The 22,702-nt window shown below is 46.6% G+C and overlaps 1 protein-coding gene across 3 annotated transcripts in view; it reads left to right on the top strand.

Moving 5' to 3' along the window:
• The window catches only part of MDM1 (Mdm1 nuclear protein), a 71,857-nt gene that overhangs the window by 4,470 nt on the left and 44,685 nt on the right, over positions 1–22,702 (top strand). For all 3 annotated transcript variants that reach the window (XM_073651748.1, XM_073651749.1, XM_073651747.1), the window contains exons 2-6: positions 13,618–13,714; positions 17,786–18,180; positions 18,512–18,646; positions 19,674–19,853; positions 21,373–21,512. In XM_073651748.1, coding sequence (XP_073507849.1) covers positions 13,618–13,714; positions 17,786–18,180; positions 18,512–18,646; positions 19,674–19,853; positions 21,373–21,512 — 947 coding nt within the window. The remainder of the gene's footprint in view (positions 1–13,617; positions 13,715–17,785; positions 18,181–18,511; positions 18,647–19,673; positions 19,854–21,372; positions 21,513–22,702) is intronic.

Genomic DNA, 22,702 nt, shown 5'->3' with positions numbered 1-22,702 from the left:
CTAGGAGTCTCAGGATCGTGCTTTATAGGTGTAGCTGTTTGGGCACAGAAAGTGGGAGTGAGTAAGCATTAGGGAAATATAGTCTAGAGGCACAGTCAGGTAGTAAACAATAACCGACCACAAGAATATATGAAGGTGAGATAAAATAATGAAAATAAAGGTAACTTGAGCTAGGGGCACAACTAGATTTACAGTGAAAATCTCTTTAATCCAGAACCCCCAAACCAAATTTCTAAATAAAATTCACTTTCCAACCAGATCCTTTACCAGACCCCTAAATTAGTTTAGAGCCCTGATAATGTAAGATTACCGAATTCTAGAAAACAAATGTAGAACTCAGACTAGACTGCAGCATGTATTTCCTGATTCTTGCACCCATAGTTACCTATTTAAGCTCCCAACATTCTGCTGAATTTGCCAGATATTTTGCTTAGAAGCTCCCTGGACGCTGGTGTTTTGTGTTTTCCAATGTTTTGCATGCACCCAAAGACTTGTATAGACTACCATCTCCTATCTCTGTAATGGGAAAACCTGTCTTCACTGAATACAGATTTTACCTGAGAAGTGAGAATTTTGATAATTAATGATCAATTCTGGCAGAGAAAGAAGCAGATCTCTCTGATAAGATATATTACAAAGTTGCTTATTTTCGTGTGTACTATTTATTTATGAAATAAAAATTAAAACGACGGTTACTCTTTAAAGGGAACCTGTCACTTTTGAAATTGCTATTTACCTGCACATTTGGGGATAATCTGCAGATAAATAGCATTACAATGCGGCCCAGCTGCCTCACTGAAGGTGCAGCTACTGGGAGAAAATGAACTTATTCTTGGGAGTTGCCGGCTATCAGTCATGATGGGGGGTGCACGGAGCGGTTACAATCACTGCTCACTATACTGTATACTATACTGTGAACGGTGTCTGTAAGCAACGGCCACACTTGATTGACAGCTCGCTCTGGACAGATGCGCTGCCACATACGTGCAGATAATATTACACACCCCATCAAAATTTATTGAATGGTTACAGAACTTAGTGCAACAAATATTCTATGTGTGAAAATACCCTAACTCAGATCTTTAGATTATCCTTTCAAAACTAATTTCCCAATTGCTCCTGTATATTGCTCTAAAGGGTTCATGAGGCTTCTCTAAAGCATATCTCTAATATAGTGTTCACATTTAACCCCTTCATGACCCATTTTTTGCGGTGGGCAAGGCAGAGCAGAGAGAAGCCGCCGGAGCGGTGGGCAAGTCGGAGCAGAGAGAAGCCGCCGAAGCGGTGGGTAAGGCAGAGCAGAGGGAAGCCACCGGAGCGGTGGGCAAGTCAGAGCAGAGAGAAACCGCCGAAGCGGTGGGTAAGGCTGAGCAGAGGGAAGCCGCCGAAGCGGTGGGTAAGGCAGAGCAGAGGGAAGCCGCCAGAGCGGTGGGCAAGTCAGAGCAGAGAGAAACCGCCGAAGCGGTGGGCAAGTCAGAGCAGAGAGAAACCGCCGAAGCGGTGGGTAAGGCAGAGCAGAGGGAAGCCGCTGGAGTGGTGGGCAAGTCAGAGCAGAGAGAAACCGCCGAAGCGGTGGGCAAGTCAGAGCAGAGAGAAACCGCCGAAGCGGTGGGCAAGTCAGAGCAGAGAGAAACCGCCGAAGCGGTGGGTAAGGCAGAGCAGAGGGAAGCCACCGGAGCGGTGGGCAAGTCAGAGCAGAGAGAAACCGCCGAAGCGGTGGGCAAGTCAGAGCAGAGAGAAACCGCCGAAGTGGTGGGTAAGGCAGAGCAGAGGGAAGCCGCCGGAGCGGTGGGCAAGTCAGAGCAGAGAGAAACCGCCGGAGCGGTGGGCAAGACAGAGCGGAGCGAAACCGCAGGTGCGGTGGACAAGGCAGAGAGGACAGGGCTCTGTTCACATGGAACGGACTGGAAAATACAGGAAGATGGCTAGAACACAGGAGAAAGATACGGAGGAAGGGAAAAGGGACAAGCAGAACCAGATACACACAAGGTACTTCCTATGAAGTAGCGAGTGGACACAAAACTCACAAACAGAAGTACAGAGACAACGAGTTGGAGTAGGTGCAGGTTCAGATACTGCAGGAAAAGGGAAGGTACGGACATAGAGACAAACAGGTAAAAGGCTAGGATACAGTTCAGCCAGGAACTGCTACTGCAATGGGATACAAGAATGAGCCTGGGTATACAGCCCCCAGAGTGGCGGAACAGACTAGAAGTCAGAGATAACAGGCCTGGGTATACAGCCCCCAGAGATGGCAGAAACGGAAAAGAAGTCACAGATAACAGGTCTGGGTATGCAGCCCCCAGAGATGGCGGAAACAGACAAGAAGCAGAACTGGACCTGGCAACTTCAGAGTAAAGGCGCACACTGAATGTTAGTGTTGCTCAGGCACCTCCTACTGGGTGGAGGGGGTTTAAATATCCAGAGACTCACAGAAATAGGCTGGAGACGCATTAGGGGTGTGCCCACAGCCGTTATAAGAATCAGGAAGTAACCGGGCCGCCGCCCTAAGCAGTCAGTCAAGAGACATGCACACAGCATGAACTGGAGCAAGATTTGCAGGCAGGGCTGACAGGTAAGATTGCGGTCTTGCATAGTGGGAGGTGGTGCACTATGCAAGCACGCCGCCAGGGATGTTACAGGGCAAAAGGGGGGTGATTTAAACTTTTATATTTTTTTAGTTTTTTAAATATTTAAAAACATTTTTTTACACTTTTTGCTTGCTTCAATAGTCTCCATAGGAGACTAGAAGCAGCAGCAGTCCGATGGCCTCTGCTACATAGAGAGGCTACATAGAGGCGATGAGCAGATCGCCTCTATGTAGTAGAAATGCTCATGTACTATGAGCGCCGACCACTAGGGGGCGCTCATAGCAATCTTTACATGGTCACCACAGGGGATCGTGATTCCACCAGTGGCTGTTGCGGGCACATGTCAGCTGTATAAATCAGCTGACATGTGCCCAGTTCAGTGCGGGCTCAGCGCCGGAGCCCGCGCTGAACAGGGGGTGCCGACGTGGTGCGTACTATTACGTACCACGTCGGAAAGGGGTTAATATAATATATAATTTAATTTTTATATTATATTTTGGCAATTCTTATTTGCCTGTTGTATACCTAAAGGACACATTTTTATCATATACTGGATCCATTGAACCATATACAGTATGAAACCAGAAGTTTACATACACTATATAAAAAGACACATATGCAAGTTTTTCTTAATATCTGACATGAAAACAGAATAAACCTTTCCCCTTTTAGGTCAATTAGGATTACCATAATTTTTAATATTTGCCAAATGCCAAAATAATGAGAGAGAGAGAATGGTTTAAGGCATTTTTATTAGTTACTGCAAAGTCAAAAGTTTACAAACACTAAGATTACTATGCCTTTAAACAATTCTGGACTGCCCATATCATGTGTTTGGAAGCTTCTGATAGTTTTTTTTGTGGCAACCTCTGAGTTAATTAGAGACACACCTGTGGATGTATTTTAATGCACACCTGAAACACACTGCTTCTTTGTGTAGCATCATGGGAAAGTCTAAAGAAATCAGTCAAGATATCAGGAAGAGAATTGTGGACTTGCACAAGTCTGGCTCATCCTTGGGTACAATTTCAAGATACATGAAGGTGACTCGTTCATCTGTACAAACAATTAAACGTAAGTACAAACAAGATGATGGGAATGTCCAGCCATCATAACGCTCAGGAAGGAGATGGGTTCTGTGTCTCAGAGATGAATGTGCTTTGGTCCGACATGTGCATATCAACCCAAGGACAAAAGCAAAAGGCCTTGTGAAGATGATGGCAGAAGCTGGTAAGATTGTGTCAATATCCACAGTGAAACGAGTACTGTGTCAACATGGGCTGAAAGGCCACTGTGCCAGGAAGCAGCCATTACTCCAAAAGAAAGATAAAAAAGCCAGATTAATGTTTGAAAATGCACACAGGAACAAAGACCTTAATTTTTGGAGACATGTCCTGTGGTCTGATGAAACTAAAATGTAACTTTTTGAGTATAATGACCATTGTTACGTTTGGAGGAAAAAGGGAGAAGCTTGGAAGCCTAAGAACACCATCCCAACTGTGAAACACGGGGGTGGCAGCATCATGTTGTGGGGTTGTTTTGCTGCAGGAGGGGTTGGCGCACTTCACAAAATAGATAGCATCATGAGAAAAGAAGATTATGTGGCAATACTGAAGCAACATCTCAATACATCAGCCAGAAAGTTAAAGCTTGGGCGGAAATGGGTGGCTTAATGATACCAAAGTCAATGTTTTGGAGTGGCCATCACAAAGCCCTGATCTCAATCCTATTGAAAATTTTTGGGCAAAGCTGAAAAAGCAGGTGCGAGCAAGACGACGTACAAACCTGGATCAGTTACACCTGTTTTGTGAGGAGGAATGGGCCCAAATTCCGACCAACTATTGTGAGAAGCTTGTGGAAGGATATCCCAAACGTTTGACCCAAGTCATCCAGTTTAAGGGCAATGGTACCAAATACTAATGAAACGTATGTAAACTGTTGACTTTGCAGTAAGTAATAAAAATGCCTTAAAACATTCTCTCTCTCTCTCTCTCTCTCTCTCATTATTCTGGCGTTTGGCAAATATTAAAAATTATGGTAATCCTAGTTGACCTAAAATAGGAAAGGTTTAATCTGATTTCATGTCAGATATTGAGAAAAATATGCATATGTGTCTTTTTATATAGTGTATGTAAACTTCTGGTTTCAACTGTATATACACTACTCACAAAAAGTTAGAGATATTTGGCTTTCTGGTGAAATTTATGGAAAACGTAAAAAGTTCACGCTACAGTGATATTTCATCATGAAAGTAGAGCATTTAAGTAGAAGCATGCAATGGTGATTTCCTCATATCATACAATGTATTGAAACATAAGCCAACAAAAGTGGTGGGTATTTCCCAACAAAAAATGTCAGTGTCTCACTAACTTGTGATGTGGCCTTGAGCATCAATTACAGGTGGACTGTAGCGTCGGCGTCCCTGCCTCCTGCTAGACAGGGACGCTGTTCCCCTCACCTCTCTGCTCCGTGCCCGGCGGCTTCCTCCCGCTCTGCTTGCAGCGCCCGCTCTCCCCCGGTCACTGTGCTTAGGGCTCGCGCGCGCGCGCTCCCCCTCTCTTAAAGGGGCCGCGCGCGTCGCCCTAAGGAGTCCCCGGTCAATGGCCGGAGGATCCCTCCATATATAAGGCACCTCCTCCAAAATGGAGGTGCCCGAGCAATGTTGTTGCACTGTTCACTACTCTGCTTCAGCCCTCAGGTCCCGTTGCCTGTTACCTGCCTGTTACCTGCCTGTTACCTGCCTGTTACCTGCCAGTTGCCTGCCAGTTGCCTGCCAGTTTGCTGCCTGATTCCTGCCTCTCATCCGCTTTCCTGCTTGCTAGCCTGAGGTCCGACGGTCTGCCTTCCGACACCTGTCAGTCTGTCTATGGACCAGCTTGCCCGCTCACCTGGGAGCGCTCACCTGCTACCTGTCTGCTAGCCTACCTGGAGGCTCTGCCGTCATGTGCTGTGACCACCTGCCAGTCCAGAGACTCTTGCCCGCTCACCTGGGAGCGCTCACCTGCTACCTGTCTGCTAGCCTACCTGGAGGCTCCGCCGTCACGTGCTGTGACCACCTGCCAGCCCAGAGACTCTTGCCCGCTCACCTGGGAGCGCTCACCTGCTACCTGTCTGCTAGCCTACCTGGAGGCTCCGCCATCACATGCTGTGACCACCTGCTTATCCTGAGACTCTCGCCTGCTCACCTGGGAGCACTCATCTGCCATCTGCCTGCTAGCCTACCTGGGGGCTCAGCCGTCACAGGTCGTACCTGCCCGTTTACCCAGAGACTGCCCCGGTCACTTGCCGTGATTTCCTGCCCGTTTACCCAGAGACTGTCCCGGTCACTTGCTGTGACCTCCTGCCCGTTTACCCAGAGACTGTCCCGGTCACTTGCTGTGACCTCCTGCCCGTTTACCCAGAGACTGTCCCGGTCACTTGCTGTGACCTCCTGCCCGTTTACCCAGAGACTGTCCCGGTCACTTGCCGTGACCTCCTGCCCGTTTGCCCAGAGACTGTCCCGGTCACCTGCTGTGACTGCCTGCCTGTCTTCCCTGGTCGCCACCCGCTTCCTTACAAGGACTGCCCCCTTGTATAAGTTGCTCAGAGGTTCCGCCTCCCAGACCCGTTACAGTTTGCTCGGGCCATGGAACCCGGTGGCACCCAAGCTCCCTCGCTCTCGGACCTTTGTCATGAACTGTCCCGACAGAGGTCCCAACAGGAGTCCATCCTGGGTCACCTGCGGAATGTCAATACTCGCCTGGACACTTTGACTGCCCCACCAGCAACCACCAATACCATAGTATCCTGCTCTGGAATCCGGCTTTCTGCACCTCCTCGCTTCGGAGGCGACTCCGCTCAAGCTCGGGGCTTCATTAAACAGTGCACCCTGCACTTTGAACACCAGTCCCACCAGTTTAATTCCGACCGGGCCAAAGTAGCCTTCATCATGTCCCATCTCACGGGAGAGGCACTGGCTTGGCTAAATCCTCTATGGGAGAGAGGAGACCCCCTGGTGTCCGACCTGCCAGCCTTTCTCACGGCTTTCCGGAAGGTCTTCGACGAACCCGGACGGAGGACCTCATCCGCCTCATCTCTGCTACGCCTCCGTCAAGGGAGTCTCACCATGGGCCAATATGCCATACGGTTCCGTACCCTTGCTTCGGAGCTGGCCTGGGATAACGACGCCCTGGTGTCCGTCTTCTGGGAGGGTCTGTCCGGTCGGCGGTCGGGACATTCCTACCACTCTCGACGACTTGATTACACTTGCCACCTGGATTGACATCCGGTTCCAGGAGCGCGCTAGGGAGGTCACCCGTGAGAGGAGGATTCCACGTCTAGTCCCTACCTCCCAGAGACCCGTCACTCTCCAGGCACACTCACCTGAGCCTATACAGGTCGACCAGACCAAGATGGTCAAGACCCGTCAAGACTTACGTCGTGCCGAGGGGAGCTGTTTCTACTGTGGCAGTAAGGACCACCGGATCCGTTCCTGCCCTGAGAGGTCGGGAAACGCCTGTGTCTAGGATCGCTCGGAGAGGTCGCCCTAGACAAAAGTAAACCCTCTCCATCCCTGATGCTGTCTGTTTCTATCTTCTGCGGAGAGAACCGCTATTTTGAACTGGCTCAACTTGACTCTGGAGCTGCTGGAAATCTCATCTCTCAATCCCTGGTAGAAAAATACCACATTCCCACCAAACCTCTGGCCGTACCTTTATCTGTCGCCGCCGTGGATGGGGGCCTCTTACCACATCCCATCCAACTCATCACCGAATCTCTGACTCTGCAGGTGGGAATGCTGCATTCTGAGAGCATCTCCTTTCATGTTCTGCCTGGACTCTCTCACGCACTATTGCTTGGCCTGCCTTGGCTCCAGAAACATGCACCCGTGCTTGACTGGCAGACCGGAGAGGTCCTTCGCTGGGGACAGGACTGCCATAAGACTTGTCTAGTTCCCGTTCGTCCTGCCCGTCCTTCTCCTACCCCAGCCAATCTGCCCGGTCTTCCGGTTCCCTATTGGTCTTATGCGGATGTCTTCAATAAAAAAGAGGCAGAGACTTTACCTCCTCATAGACCATACGACTGCCCAATCGACCTGATGCCCGGCTCTACTCCTCCCCATGGGCGAATCTACCCTTTGTCCGCTGCTGAAACCCGGTCCATGTCTGAATATATTGAGGAGAACCTGGCCCGGGGATTTATCCGGAAATCTACCTCCCCGGCGGGAGCAGGCTTCTTCTTTGTCAAAAAGAAGGACGGCTCACTCCGTCCATGTATAGACTATAGAGGCCTAAACCAGATTACTGTGAAGAATAAATACCCCCTTCCGCTTATTCCTGAATTATTTGACCGTCTGAGGGGGGCTAGAATCTTCACCAAACTGGATCTCTGTGGGGCGTATAACCTGGTCCGTATCCGTCAGGGGGATGAGTGGAAGACGGCATTCAATACCCGGGACGGCCACTATGAGTACCTTGTGATGCCCTTCGGTCTCTGTAACGCTCCTGCCGTCTTTCAAGAGTTGGTCAATGACATCTTCCGTGATCTTCTCTACTCCTGCGTGGTGGTGTACCTGGACGATATCTTGGTCTTCTCTCCGGATGTTCCTACTCACCGGAGGGACGTTCGTCAGGTCCTGCTCAGGCTCAGGCAGAACCACCTCTACGCTAAATATGAGAAGTGCATCTTTGAGCAGACCTCTCTTCCATTTCTAGGCTACATAATCTCTCAGACTGGTCTACAAATGGATCCTGAGAAACTGTCTGCCATCCAGAAGTGGCCCCGACCAGAGGGGTTGAAGGCTATTCAGCGGTTCCTGGGCTACGCCGACTATTACCGCCTGTTCATACCGCACTTCTCTTCCCGGACCGCCCCTATCTCTGCTCTCACCCGTAAAGGTACGAACCCCAGAGAATGGCCGCCCGAAGCAGAGGAGGCATTTCTTTCCTTAAAACAGGCCTTCCTCTCCGCCTCGGTGCTGCATCGTCCGGACGGCAACAAACAATTCTTCCTAGAAGTTGACGCCTCCTCCTCCGGAGCTGGGGCGGTACTTACCCAAAAATCTTCTTTCGGAAGAAAGGTAACCTGCATCTTTTTCTCCAAACTTTTCTCCTCTTCTGAGCGCAATTATTCTATAGGAGACCGAGAATTGTTGGCCATTAAGATGGCACTGGAGGAGTGGCGTTACCTGCTCGAGGGGGCTCTCCACCCGGTAATAATTTACACTGACCACAAGAACTTGGCATATCTCCAGAGCGCCCAGAGACTTAACCCGCGCCAAGCCCGGTGGTCTTTGTTTTTTGCCCGCTTTGATTTCATTCTTCATTTTCGTCCGGCTGACAAAAACATCAAAGCTGACGCCCTGTCCCGATCCTTTCTGGTGTCTGATCTTGAGGAGGAGCCTAAACACATCATTGATCCCGCCAGAGTAATGCAGGTAGCCCCCGTGGGCCTAAATCGTCTCCCTCCCGGTAAGACGTTCGTAACGGAGTCCGATTGGGAGAAGATTCTACACTGGGGTCACTCGTCTAAGCTAGCTGGGCACGCCGGTCAGAAAAAGACCCTCCAGCTTATTACCCGGCACTACTGGTGGCCTACCCTGCACAAGGATGTAATTGACTTTGTTTCTGCTTGTGTGTCCTGCGCCCGCAACAAAGTTCCGAGACACCTGCCTGCCGGCCGCCTTCTTCCTCTGCCTGTGCCTGCTGCCCCGTGGCAACATATAGCTATGGACTTCATAACAGATCTCCCCGTCTCTGCCGGTTGTATGGTCATTTGGGTGGTCGCTGACCGCTTTTCCAAAATGGCTCATTAAATTCCCCTGCCAGGCCTCCCGTCTGCTCCCGAGCTAGCTAAAGACTTTATCCGCCACATCTTCCGTCTCCATGGTCTGCCTCTCCACATCGTGTCGGATCGTGGGGTTCAGTTCACCTCACGCTTCTGGAGAGCCACATGTAAACTGCTCGACGTCACCCTGGACTTCTCCTCCGCTTACCACCCACAGTCTAATGGTCAAGTGGAGCGGATCAATCAGAATTTGACCAGTTACCTCCGGCACTTCGTTAATGCCCACCATTCTGACTGGGTGGATCTCCTACCATGGGCCGAGTTCTCTTACAACAATCACGAGAGCGAATCTTCTTCTAAATCCCCGTTTTTTGTAGTCTTCGGTCAGCATCCTCGGATCCCTTTTCCTGTCTCCACCTCTGTGGACAACCCGGCCGCGGAATCTCTCGTTAGCAAATTGTCCTCCATTTGGGAGAGTACCCGATCCGCACTCCTTCAGTCGTCTGAGCGGATGAAGAGACACGCCGACAAAAAACGCCTGGATCCTCCACAATTCCGTCCCGGAGATAAAGTCTGGCTCTCATCCAAATATGTCCGGCTCAAGATTCCTTCCTATAAGTTTGGGCCTCGGTTCATCGGCCCACTGGAGGTTATCAAACAGATCAACCCGGTGGCCTATAAATTGAAACTCCCGGCCAACTTACGGATCCCTAACTCCTTCCATGTATCTCTTCTCAAACCCGTGGTACTTAACTCCTTTTCCAAGTCTACAGGTACGCCTCCTGCTCCGGTTTCTGCTGAAGACGAGTTTGAGGTAGAGAACATTCTGGCCACCAAAAGGGTAAGAGGAAAGACCTTTTTTCTAGTGCATTGGAAGGGGTTTGGTCCTGAGGAGAGAACATGGGAGCCCTGGGAGAACATCCATGCCCCTCTCATCCTTGCTAAATTTCTGTCTGGCCTAAAAAAGGGGGGGCCTAAAGGGGGGGGTACTGTAGCGTCGGCGTCCCTGCCTCCTGCCAGGCAGGGACGCTGTTCCCCTCACCTCTCTGCTCCGTGCCCGGCGGCTTCCTCCCGCTCTGCTTGCAGCGCCCGCTCTCCCCCGGTCACTGTGCTTAGGGCGCGCGCGCTCCCCCTCTCTTAAAGGGGCCGCGCGCGTCGCCCTAAGGAGTCCCCGGCCAATGGCTGGAGGATCCCTCCATATATAAGGCACCTCCTCCAAAATGGAGGTGCCCGAGCAATGTTGTTGCACTGTTCACTACTCTGCTTCAGCCCTCAGGTCCCGTTGCCTGTTACCTGCCTGTTACCTGCCTGTTACCTGCCAGTTACCTGCCAGTTGCCTGCCAGTTTGCTGCCTGATTCCTGCCTGTCATCCACTTTCCTGCTTGCTAGCCTGAGGTCCGACGGTCTGCCTTCCGACACCTGTCAGTCTGTCTATGGACCAGCTTGCCCGCTCACCTGGGAGCGCTCACCTGCTACCTGTCTGCTAGCCTACCTGGAGGCTCCGCCGTCACGTGCTGTGACCACCTGCCAGCCCAGAGACTCTTGCCCGCTCACCTGGGAGCGCTCACCTGCTACCTGTCTGCTAGCCTACCTGGAGGCTCCGCCGTCACGTGCTGTGACCACCTGCCAGCCCAGAGACTCTTGCCCGCTCACCTGGGAGCGCTCACCTGCTACCTGTCTGCTAGCCTACCTGGAGGCTCCGCCGTCACATGCTGTGACCACCTGCCAGTCCAGAGACTCTTGCCCGCTCACCTGGGAGCGCTCACCTGCTACCTGTCTGTTAGCCTACCTGGAGGCTCCGCCGTCACATGCTGTGACCACCTGCTTATCCTGAGACTCTCGCCTGCTCACCTGGGAGCACTCATCTGCCATCTGCCTGCTAGCCTACCTGGAGGCTCAGCCGTCACAGGTCGTACCTGCCCGTTTACCCAGAGACTGCCCCGGTCACTTGCCGTGACTTCCTGCCCGTTTACCCAGAGACTGTCCCGGTCACTTGCTGTGACCTCCTGCCCGTTTACCCAGAGACTGTCCCGGTCACTTGCTGTGACCTCCTGCCCGTTTACCCAGAGACTGTCCCGGTCACTTGCTGTGACCTCCTGCCCGTTTACCCAGAGACTGTCCCGGTCACTTGCTGTGACCTCCTGCCCGTTTACCCAGAGACTGTCCCGGTCACTTGCCGTGACCTCCTGCCCGTTTACCCAGAGACTGTCCCGGTCACTTGCCGTGACCTCCTGCCCGTTTGACCAGAGACTGTCCCGGTCACCTGCTGTGACTGCCTGCCTGTCTTCCCTGGTCGCCACCCGCTTCCTTACAAGGATTGCCCCCTTGTATAAGTTGCTCAGAGGTTCCGCCTCCCAGACCCGTTACATGGACAACAATGTCTCATGCTATTCACAAGTTGGGTTATTGTCTGCTGAGGCATGGCAATCCCACTCTTCTTGAAGGGCGGCCCTCAGGTCATTGAGGTTCTGGGGTACAGAGTTACGAGACTCTACATGGCGACTCAGCTGATCTCATAGGATTTCTATCGCATTCACGTATGGAGAAACTGCAGACTACTCCATTTGAGGTACCCCAGTCTCCAGCAGCCATTCCTAATGATACGACCTTGATGAGCTTGAGCATTGTTGTCCATGATTATGAAATTAGGGCTGTGTTGACTGGATTAATGATGTTATTCAAGTAGTAGGGGCTTGTCCCTGTACCACTCACAAAGTGTAGGACAGTTCTGTATAGACTAGACATACCTGTGCAAAATGTAATACCACCACCAAAGGCTCATCTGGTGACAACATAGTGCTCTCCTTGATGTCTCCAAAATCATTGGTGGAAATCATTTCTGCTTAGCATAAATCGACTTTCATCAGTAAACAGCACTGAGGCCCACTGGTCCCTCGTCCAGCAAGATGATGACGCCTGTGCCTGGTGGTGTGGTCAGGTACCTTTTGCAGGTTGTCAAGCACGCAGACCACGGTGATGTAAATGGTTCCGAATGGTATGAGGTGACAATTGGGTGCCTCTCGCCTTAAATCTTACTGGAATTGTGTGGCATTCGTCATCCGGTTCCGAAGGGCATTGTTCACAATACGGCTGTCATCAGTGTGGGATGTTGCCAAAGGACGTCCACTTCTCTGTCTTTCTGTGACTCTTCCGATCTCTTTGTATCTCTGTTGCAACCTGCTGATGACACTCTATGCTCATTAGCTACTTCCATCTGAGTACATCCTGCTTGAAACCTTGTAATGGCAAGGTACTGTTGTTCCATTGTTATGTGTCATCTTGGTCTCATGATGTCAAAATGTGAACAGCATGATGAGGACGACTGTTTAAATACCAATTCTAATTGAACCCTGAAATATATTGGCCTATTCATGGATCAAATACTTGTTGTGAATTTTGCCATTAAGCAGAAACATTGAACAACTGGACATGTGTTTTCAAAAGTTTGGAGAAGGTCATATTAAGTTCATCTGAAAAGGTTAGAGTGCATTTTAAGTTCATCCTGAACTTTTGCCGAAAGCCAAATATCCCTAACGTTTTGTGAGTTGTATTTGTTTGGCATATGCGCTATAAGTTTACTGTTATGATCTGCAAGAAGTACTAAGGAAAGATAGGGGAAAGCTGTCCCTACAGTAAGACTAAGCTGAATCCCTACGATGTAGCGGGCTGCCTGTTCCTAGCGAACAGACCCGCCTTAGTCCTCGGCTAGTCTGAATGAAGACCTATAGCATAAGGGGAGGGGTCCCTAAAAGAACTAAGGACTGGGACAAAAATGGGACACCTCCTAAATAGAGAAGTTGTTGCAGAACACAAAAATACAAACTGACAAAAATGTACTACAGGTCCCAGAAGGACCAAGCGAACTTGACAGAGAAAGGCACCGAGGCATCAGGCTAGAGAAACAGTCAAACAATGAAGTCCAGCACAGCCGCAAGGGCGGAGCTGGAATATAAAGGCAGGTGGTCACGTGACCGCAAAACACAAGATGGAAAAAACAAACAGGAGGGTTCTAACATTTACATTGAATACACCAGTGGTATTTCGAGAATGACATGGTTAGAGATATTTCCTCTGCAGCCAGATGTTTGCTCAAGTACTTGAAAACCACACAGTTTACTGTCTCCGGCAAACATCTACTACTGTCACTGTAGGAGGCAAATGAATAGATTTAGATAAAAGCAAAAATGTAAATTTTTTTTGTTTAACTTGAACATTGGACTTTACATTCATTCACATCATTTGATATCTTATTTTAATATAGGGTCTATCAGAATATGATAGGAATTTCAAGTGGAAATCCTGTGATGAAGATCAAAATGAGATGTCTAGATGGGCAGGACTTCCTTCTGATGAACTTGGTGAGAAGTAGTATTCATTAAAGAGACTCACAAGGTTTTTTTTTTGAGTTTTCATGTATTAACTCACAGTGTTAGGCTGTGTGCCCACGTAGCATTTTTCAAGCGTATATGCTGCGGAATTTCCGCAGCGTAAACGCTTGAAAAACGCATGTATATCCGCACCCCATGGTCCCCAATGGGATTCCGCAAGTTCTATGCACATGCTGCGGATTTTTCCGCAGCGTTTATGCCGCATTCAAAAATCCGCAGCATGTCATTTAATTTTGCGTTTCCGCAAGCGGAATTGCCTTAGTCCAATGCATAAAAAACGCAAGGCAATTCCGCATGTGGAAAACGCGTGATAAACGCGCGAAAAATGCGCGATAAACGCGTGCGGAATTCCGCATGCGTTTTTCCGGGAGAGGACTTGCATTTATGCAGCAGAAATTTTCTGCTTCATAAATGCAACGTGGGCACATAGCCTAAGCGTAAAGCGTGGTAGCAAGACCTGACCCTGACTTCACAGATTGTATAGCTTATGCAATGTGTTGTTGTACAGCCAGAAGTCCTGGCTGTGATGCTGTCAATATGATGATGCTGTCAATATGATGATGCTTTCAAAAAGGCAAGTGCAGTTGACTAACCATACATGTTTTCACAGTGCGTTTTCGGACTGCGTGTTGTGTAGCTGGTCATTACTACATTTGTTTAATTTTAATTGAACTTGTCTATTAAAAGTGGGTCATACAGCCAAACAAATATACAGAGAAAATACAGTACAGACCAAAAGTTTGGACACACATTCTCATTTAAAGATTTTTCTGTATTTTCTTGACTATGAAAATTGTACATTCACACTGAAGGCATCAAAACTATGAATTAACAAAAAAGTGTGAAACAACTGAAAATATGTCTTATATTCTAGGTTCTTCAAAGTAGCCACCTTTTGCTTTGATGACTGCTTTGCACACTCTTGGCATTCTCTTGATGAGCTTCAAGAGGTAGTCACCGGAAATGGTCTTCCAACAATCTTGCAGGAGTTCCCAGAGATGCTTAGCACTTGTTGGCCCTTTTGCCTTCACTCTGCGGTCCAGCTCACCCCAAACCATCTCGATTGGGTTCAGGTCTGGTGACTGTGGAGGCCAGGTCATATGGCGTAGCACCCCATCACTCTCCTTCTTGGTCAAATAGCCCTTACACAGCCTGGAGGTGTGTTTGGGGTCATTGTCCTGTTGAAAAATAAATGATGGTCCAACTAAACGCAAACCGGATGGAATAGCATGCCGCTGCAAGATGCTGTGGTAGCCATGCTGGTTCAGTATGCTTTCAATTTTGAATAAATCCCCAACAGTGTCACCAGCAAAGCACCCCCACACCATCACACCTCCTCCTCCATGCTTCACGGTGGGAACAAGGCATGTAGAGTCCATTCGTTCACCTTTTCTGCGTCGCACAAAGACACGATGGTTGGAACCAAAGATCTCAAATTTGGACTCATCAGACCAAAGCACAGATTTCCACTGGTCTAATGTCCATTCCTTGTGTTCTTTAGCCCAAACAAGTCTCTTCTGCTTGTTGCCTGTCCTTAGCAGTGGTTTCCTAGCAACTATTTTACCATGAAGGCCTGCTGCACAAAGTCTCCTCTAAACAGTTGTTGAAGAGATGTGTCTGCTGCTAGAACTCTGTGGCATTGACCTGGTCTCTAATCTGAGCTGCTGTTAACCTTTGATTTCTGAGGCTGGTGACTCGGATAAACTTATCCTCAGAAACAGAGGTGACTCTTGGTCTTCCTTTCCTGGGGCGGTCCTCATGTGAGCCAGTTTCTTTGTAGCGCTTGATGGTTTTTGCAACTGCACTTGGGGACACTTTCAAAGTTTTCCCAATTTTTCGAACTGACTGACCTTCATTTCTTAAAGTAATGATGGCCACTCGTTTTTCTTTACTTAGCTGCTTTTTTCTTGCCATAATACAAATTCTAACAGTCTATTCAGTAGGACTATCAGCTGTGTATTCACCAGACTTCTGCACAACACAACTGATGGTCCCAACCCCATTTATAAGGCAAGAAATCCCACTTATTAAACCTGACAGGGCACACCTGTGAAGTGAAAACCATTTCCGGTGACTACCTCTTGAAGCTCATCAAGAGAATGCCAACAGTGTGCAAAGCAGTCATCAAAGCAAAAGGTGGCTACTTTGAAGAACCTAGAATATAAGACATATTTTCAGTTGTTTCACACTTTTTTGTTAAGTATATAATTCCACATGTGTTAATTCATAGTTTTGATGCCTTCAGTGTGAATGTACAATTTTCATAGTCATGAAAATACAGAAAAATCTTTAAATGAGAAGGTGTGTCCAAACTTTTGGTCTTTACTGTAGTTTTTTCAAAAACGTATCAGTCTCATTTTTTTAACCACATCAAGACTTTATCACAACCTTTACTTCTTGGCCTTTCTCTTTAAAAGGGTATTCTCAAGTTTAAAAGTCATCAGCTATTCATCAGAATAAGTTCTCGATTCCTAGGGGGACGTCCACTGGGACCACCACCAATCCCAAGGGTGATAATGCACACTGGCGCTCTATTTATTCTTAATGGGACTTCCAAGTATAGACAAGCCCTGCCCTTGGCCAGTCTTCAGCATTCCCATAAGAATGAATCAAGCATTAGTGCACATGATCAACCACTGCTCCATTCACACGGGGTTCTTCAGAGCCCTGGTTCTCAGGATCAGTGGGGGTCCCTGCTATTGGAAAGTTATTCCCTATCTTATTGATAGGAGATAACTTCCAAACAGAATACGCCTTAATAATTGCTTGTTAGGCTTTGATTAAAGACTTTGGTTTAGGAAATTCATTGTTGATTGATTTATAAGGTCGTTACCCTGAATAGAATAGCATAATATGCTATTCTTTCTAGCAAAATTTGGTATATTTTTGACTGCTTACTGAATTTTGAAACACTCAAATTATTCTAAGGAATATATGTCAGGTTCAGATTTACTTATTTAAACCTGTTACATAGCCAATCACTGGCTGCAGCGGTGATCCGCAGCGACCTGCTACAGCCAATGCTTGGCTACTGTGTTCATGTAGCTGTGTCGGTACACCATTACTACAGCTGAAAGTAGAGACCTAAGGGTATGTGCGCATGTGCATACGTTAAGTATTCGGTACAGAAATTTTGGCACCATTTCTGCATCTCTGGGCAGGGAAGACGCTGCATAAAATAGGATAGTATTTGCCTTGTTTTTAATGTTTTGTACATGCGTATTTGGTGCAGATCTTTCCCCACTCATTAGTATGGGTGAAACTTGCAGCAAAGACGCTGAAAGAATTGACATGCATCAGATTTAAATCTGCACCAAAAGACTTCAGGATCTCATTCACTTTGCTGGAATCAGTAATCCCTACTGGTGTTGTGACAAATATGCGCAGAAAAATCACGACAAATTGAAATGTGTGCACAGGCCCTAAGGGATTGGTGAGGCAATTATTGCTTCTTTTAATTTTTAACCCATTCTGACTATTTTGTAAAAAATAATTACTATCCAGACAAACCACTTTAAATTTGTGCTATGTTTCTTAATGGTCAAAATTGCAACATTCTAGTAAAAACAAGCAACTTATTTCCATGTATTTCTTATTGAACATCCTCTCCGTTCTCAAGAACAGAGGGATTTTTGATTCTGTTCTATTGATTAGGCTACCTCAAGGTGGACGGTTTCCTAGGCAAGAAGCACACACAAGTGTGCTTGCAGGCGCCACTCTGAAGCTGGCCAGATCACTGGTTTCAGCCAGTTAAAGTGCCCATTGAACTCCTACAATGCTGCAAAGGTAAAGCTTCCTTATGCTAGCAACATCAAAGAGTGCTAATTTCGGACCACGTCCAGGTCCATTCTGCTGGTGTGAACTGTCAATCTTCAGGAGTGCACCACCCATCAGCATCCAAGAGGCAGGGGAAAGGCGCGCTCCTGAAGAAAGTTTAGTTTACACCCTCAATCCTAAATATACCAGATGTTTTACAACTATAAGATGTGTTTTGGTGATTACTTGTCTATTTTAATATTTTATACTTGTTTCTTTATAAAGGTATTACTAGAGAACCCAACTTTTCTTCAAAACGAAGAGTTCAATATTATAATCCTCAGGTTGCGAAATCATTTCATTGGAAGGAAAATAATGCTTTAAACTCGGAAACGTCAAACCTTGCACAAAATGGGAAAACGCATTCCATGGTTGAAGAGAAATTACACACGCCTGATGCACCAAGGTTGCAAAAAAAATCTAGATCTCAATCAGCCGTGCCTAGAAAGGTTTCCGACAATGGCAGCTCTGCCGTCCTTAGAACTAAGTCTGTGGATGATATTGCAGCAGCGCCTGTAAAGCAACCGGTGAATGACAGTGCGCCCAAGAACAAAGAAAGGGAGAAAATGAAAAGTCCACAAGTTCCCGGTGATACAAGGCAACCAAAGGACACAAATGGGGTAGGAGCAGAAATAAGCATATATTGACATGGTATATTATAGTTGTATAGTAAGATTTATATTGCTTATTCTGCTTGTTTATTTAGGACTTTCCCAGTTACTTCTCTAGGGCCTATTCACAAATCTGTGTTATCTCTCAGTACAACCTTCTTGCTGTATGAGTCCTCAGTGCCCTTACTGTATATACTATTCTGCTGTGTGCATTAGTCCTTAGTTTGTACAGTAGGTTTACTGATTGTATTAATAGTATATTTGAAAATTCAGATTTTACTTGTAAGTACTCTGAGAAGTGAACCTTATAAAGACTGATGAAGTTATGTTATATGTGAAGATCCACAGGGTTCTTCAGAAGAAGGCAGGCTTGACTGTAGCGCCTGCGCACCATCCGCTGAAGATATCGGAGTACAGAAGGCAATTTGAAAGAAAGAGTCCCACAGAAAACTCCCCATTGCTTGCTGCTGAACATGTATGTCTTCATATATGGTTACTAAAGGGGTTTTCCGATTTTTTAAATATTTTGTATCAAGATTTATTATTCATAGCTTACTTTAGGCACTATATCAGTAATAATAAATTAAAGGGGTTTTCTGGTTAGGGAAAACCTCTCTCCCCTGCTGCAGTTTGTTTAAAAAAACAAACAAAAGCAAAACAAACTGTGCTTTACTTACCTTCACCAGGTCCAGCGATGAATCTCCACCGCAGCTTCCTGTGTCTATTATTGTTTGCAGTGCTAATGTCCTGTTGACAGCGCTGCAGCCAATAACTGTCATGTTGACAGCGCTGCAGCCAACATCTGTCATGTTGACAGCGCTGCAGCCAATAACTGGCACGTTGACAGCCCTGCAGCCAATAACTGAGCTTACTGTTTGTTTGCAGTACTGTCCACATGACAGACAATAACATACACTAGGAGCAGCGGCAGAGACTCAGTGCTGGACCCAGGGAGGATGAATAAAGCATAGTTTGTGTTCTTTTAAATAACTTACATCCTGGCAAAGTAGTTTTCCTCAACTGGAAAACCCCTTTAAATTCTTATTACTAACAAGAGCCAACATATAAGCTATGAATGATAAACCTTGATATACCTGCATTAGAATTGTTGGGGGTGGTATACCCAGTCAAGGGGATGTATTTAATATCTTTTCATTTAATTACATAATGGCATTTAATTGAATAAGCTGCTGCCTTTTATCACAGCTTATGCTATTCTTATGTGTTTAGGATGACATGTTAGGTTCTAGGATGTAGACATAATGATCCAGAGCCTGGGCACAATGGTTGCGTGGCCTCCTTTATTTGAATGTGGCTTGGATTATGTTGCTTTTATGGAAACTCCATAATGTTAGTGAAAATGTTGTGCAAGAGAAACAAAATTCTTACATAAATTGGGACATTTTAGGGAATTGAGAGGAAACGATGCAGAAATTACATACAATTATGGAAACCTTACTTGTTTTCTTATGCATACTGTCTGCTGCTATTTCTTTTACTAGGTCATACATAACAAGAATCAATCAGTCCCGCCGTTTAAGACAATAAATGTCAAGACAGATACTGAATATAAAAGTCAGTTTAAAGGGCCACCACCTGCAAAAGGACCTAAATTAAGAAAAAACTGGGAAGACAAACCTTCCTTACGGTATGACCAAGAACATGCATCTCTAAAGAGGAAGGTAAGGCTTGATTGTACTAGCTGCAAAAATCCCTACTTGTGCACACAGGCAGTCTGCTTCTGTACACTGCTTTTTACATAATATACTACAGAAACAAATGTTCAAGTGAACCTGATGGCTGATACATGCTGCCCGATCCACGAGCAGCATGTATCAAATACTGGCTGTATGATTTCAGCCACTTTTGTTTAACTGACGCGTTGCAGCATTTTCTGAGAAAAACATACTTTAAAAGCCGCTCAACCGCTTCTCCCTGCCCGCTCTTCTTCAGTGACAGGTCTCTCCCTGCGTGCATGTATAGGGAGAGACCTGTCGCTCCAAAGGAGCTGTTGGGGAGAACCAAGTCGCACAAGAGACCAGGCAGGTTTTAAAGTTGCTTTTCTCTAAACGTTGCAACGTTTTAGAGTCAAACATACCTGGCTGAAAGAATGCAGCCAGCGTCTGAGCTGCCTTGTGGATCTATGTATCAGCTGTCAGGTTCCCTTTAACCCCTTCATGACTAATGACGTACATGTACATCTTCGGCCTTATCCCTGCCTTTGATGTACGTCAAAGGTATTGAAGGGATTAAATTTTTAGTTAAAAAACGTCAAAGTTTCATGCTTTCATATGAGTTGCGCCTATCACAACGCCCACAGGTGAGCCTAACCACTTACCTACTCTCCTCTGTAGGGTATCGTCACCCTATTGTTCTGCTCTCTGTTCCCACTCTAGCTATGCCCAAGCTCAGATACTACTTGCCTTTTCCCCGGATCCAGCGCTGGTTCTTCTTTGCTGCTCCGATCTCTGTGTTTTGTCTGCAGCTTTGACATCATTTTTAAAAACCACATTACCACTGCTGCAAATAACTCGTGCCATTTACAACAGTAGAGCCAAAGAGCTCAGTTAGGCTATGTGTCCACGATGCAGAAATGAAGCAGAAAATTTCTGCAGCATTTCTGCAAGTCCTCTCCCTGAAAAACGCATGCGGAATTCCGCAAGCGTTTATCGCGCGTTTTTCGCGCTTTTTCGACATGCGGAATTGCCTTGCGTCTTTTCATGCATTGAATAAGGCAATTCCGCTTGCGGAAACGCAAAATTAATGAACATGCTGCGGATTTTTGAACGCAGCATAAACGCTGCGGAAAAATCCGCAGCATGGGCATAGAGCTTGCGGATTCTCATTGGGGACCATGGGGTGCGGATTACCAAGCGTTTTACAAGCGTTTCCGCTGCTTAAATTCCGCATCAAAAACGCTTGTAATCCGCAACGTGGGGACGCAGCCTTATTGGCTGGAGTGGGGATGTGCACTATTGGCTTGACGTCACCGCTGCAGCCAAAATACAGAGACCGAAGCAGTAGTGGAGAGCTATCGCTGGACCTAGGGAGGGTGAGTACTATCTGAATCTGTTGCTTTACAATTTTTCATTTCTTCTGGACCATTTTTCTCAAATAGGAAAACCCCTTTAATTATATTAAATATAAAGCACAACTCTTGTGTGAAGGCTTTCTTAATCCGTGTTACATCATTTTGTATAGGATAAAAAGAAAGACATTAGTTCAATTGAAACTGGCCTTGGTTACATGGATACATCTGAAAAAGAACAAGAAGAAAAAGTTAACCAAAAGATTCTCAAAGAAAAAATTATTCAACAAGTCAAAATGCCAAAGTATTATAGGTATGAGCCATATTCATTCTTTAAGTGTTAAAGTGATGATCCTTTTATTTTGTCTTCAGTACTTTACTCATTCTCAGCTCTTTCCATATCTCAAATTTGCTTTCTTAGAGCGTAGCCATTGCTTCTCTGTAAAATAGATTCTGGTATTCCTCATTGAAAATTTGTGCATAAATTGACAACTGGGTGCTAAAATTCCCCTTGTGAAATGTGTGTGTCCTTACAGAGACCCAAAAGATAACTTATGCCCTATATTCTGGCTTGGGATAAAAGTAAACTATCACAGATTGTCCTAAGGCAAAAAATATTGTCCCTAAATGTAAGACTGTGATAAAACTTAGCTTTTATTTGGCTCTCTTAAAATAAAATTAGCTAAAGGGAACCTGTCACCTGACTTGCACATCCCAAGCCATGGGCAGCATGAATCAGAGCCTAGCTGCATGATTGCACCCAGGTATATACTGTATTTTTTTTAAACGCTCCACATTTCAGAGAAAATATTGTTAGGGACCTGGCTGGGGATAGCCAGGGATGAGCCTAGTTAGGCGCCACCCCTGGCTATCTCTTCTCAGCGCCACTCCAGGTGATGGACAGGTCTCTCGCTATGTACTCACGAGGGAAAGACCTGTCATTCAGCTCTACCCTTGCTGGGAATAGCCGGTCAGGGATGGAGCCGAACTAGTCTCATCTCTCCCTGTGGTCCCCGGCTGCTTTGTGTAACTATATTTCAATTGTGCAACTATAATTCAATCATGTAGCCAGGCTGCGATTCATGCTGCCCACGGTTTGGGCAGCATGAATCAGAAGACAGCTTTCCTAAAAAATACAGCAATGATCGAGTATATATAAATGTGATTTTTAAAAACACGACTGCAAATGTGAGATTTGCGATGTATTCAATAGACAAGTCTGAGCAGCAGTATTTATTCAGGATGACTTATATATACACAGATATATATATACACAAGTCAGCCTGAATATACACATGTGTATGTAATTGTTGGTGCCTTTCCAAAAATGTGGGCAGCAACTTTGTTTCAAGCATGTGATGCTTGTTCAAACTCACCTGTGGCAAGTAACACAAAGGAAACAAACGTGTATAACAAAACATGAGTAATTACAATAATTTTATGGGAGAAATACTTCATTTTCTGCAATAATTTCAAGGGTGCCAACACTTTTGGCCATGACAG

The sequence above is a fragment of the Phyllobates terribilis genome, unplaced genomic scaffold (genome assembly GCF_046119375.1).
Source record: "Phyllobates terribilis strain yellow unplaced genomic scaffold, ASM4611937v1 Scaffold_11__3_contigs__length_659146591, whole genome shotgun sequence".
Classification (NCBI taxonomy): domain Eukaryota; kingdom Metazoa; phylum Chordata; class Amphibia; order Anura; family Dendrobatidae; genus Phyllobates; species Phyllobates terribilis.
The sequence above is the reverse complement of the archived record's forward strand: the minus strand, read 5'-3'. Positions and strand labels throughout refer to the sequence as shown.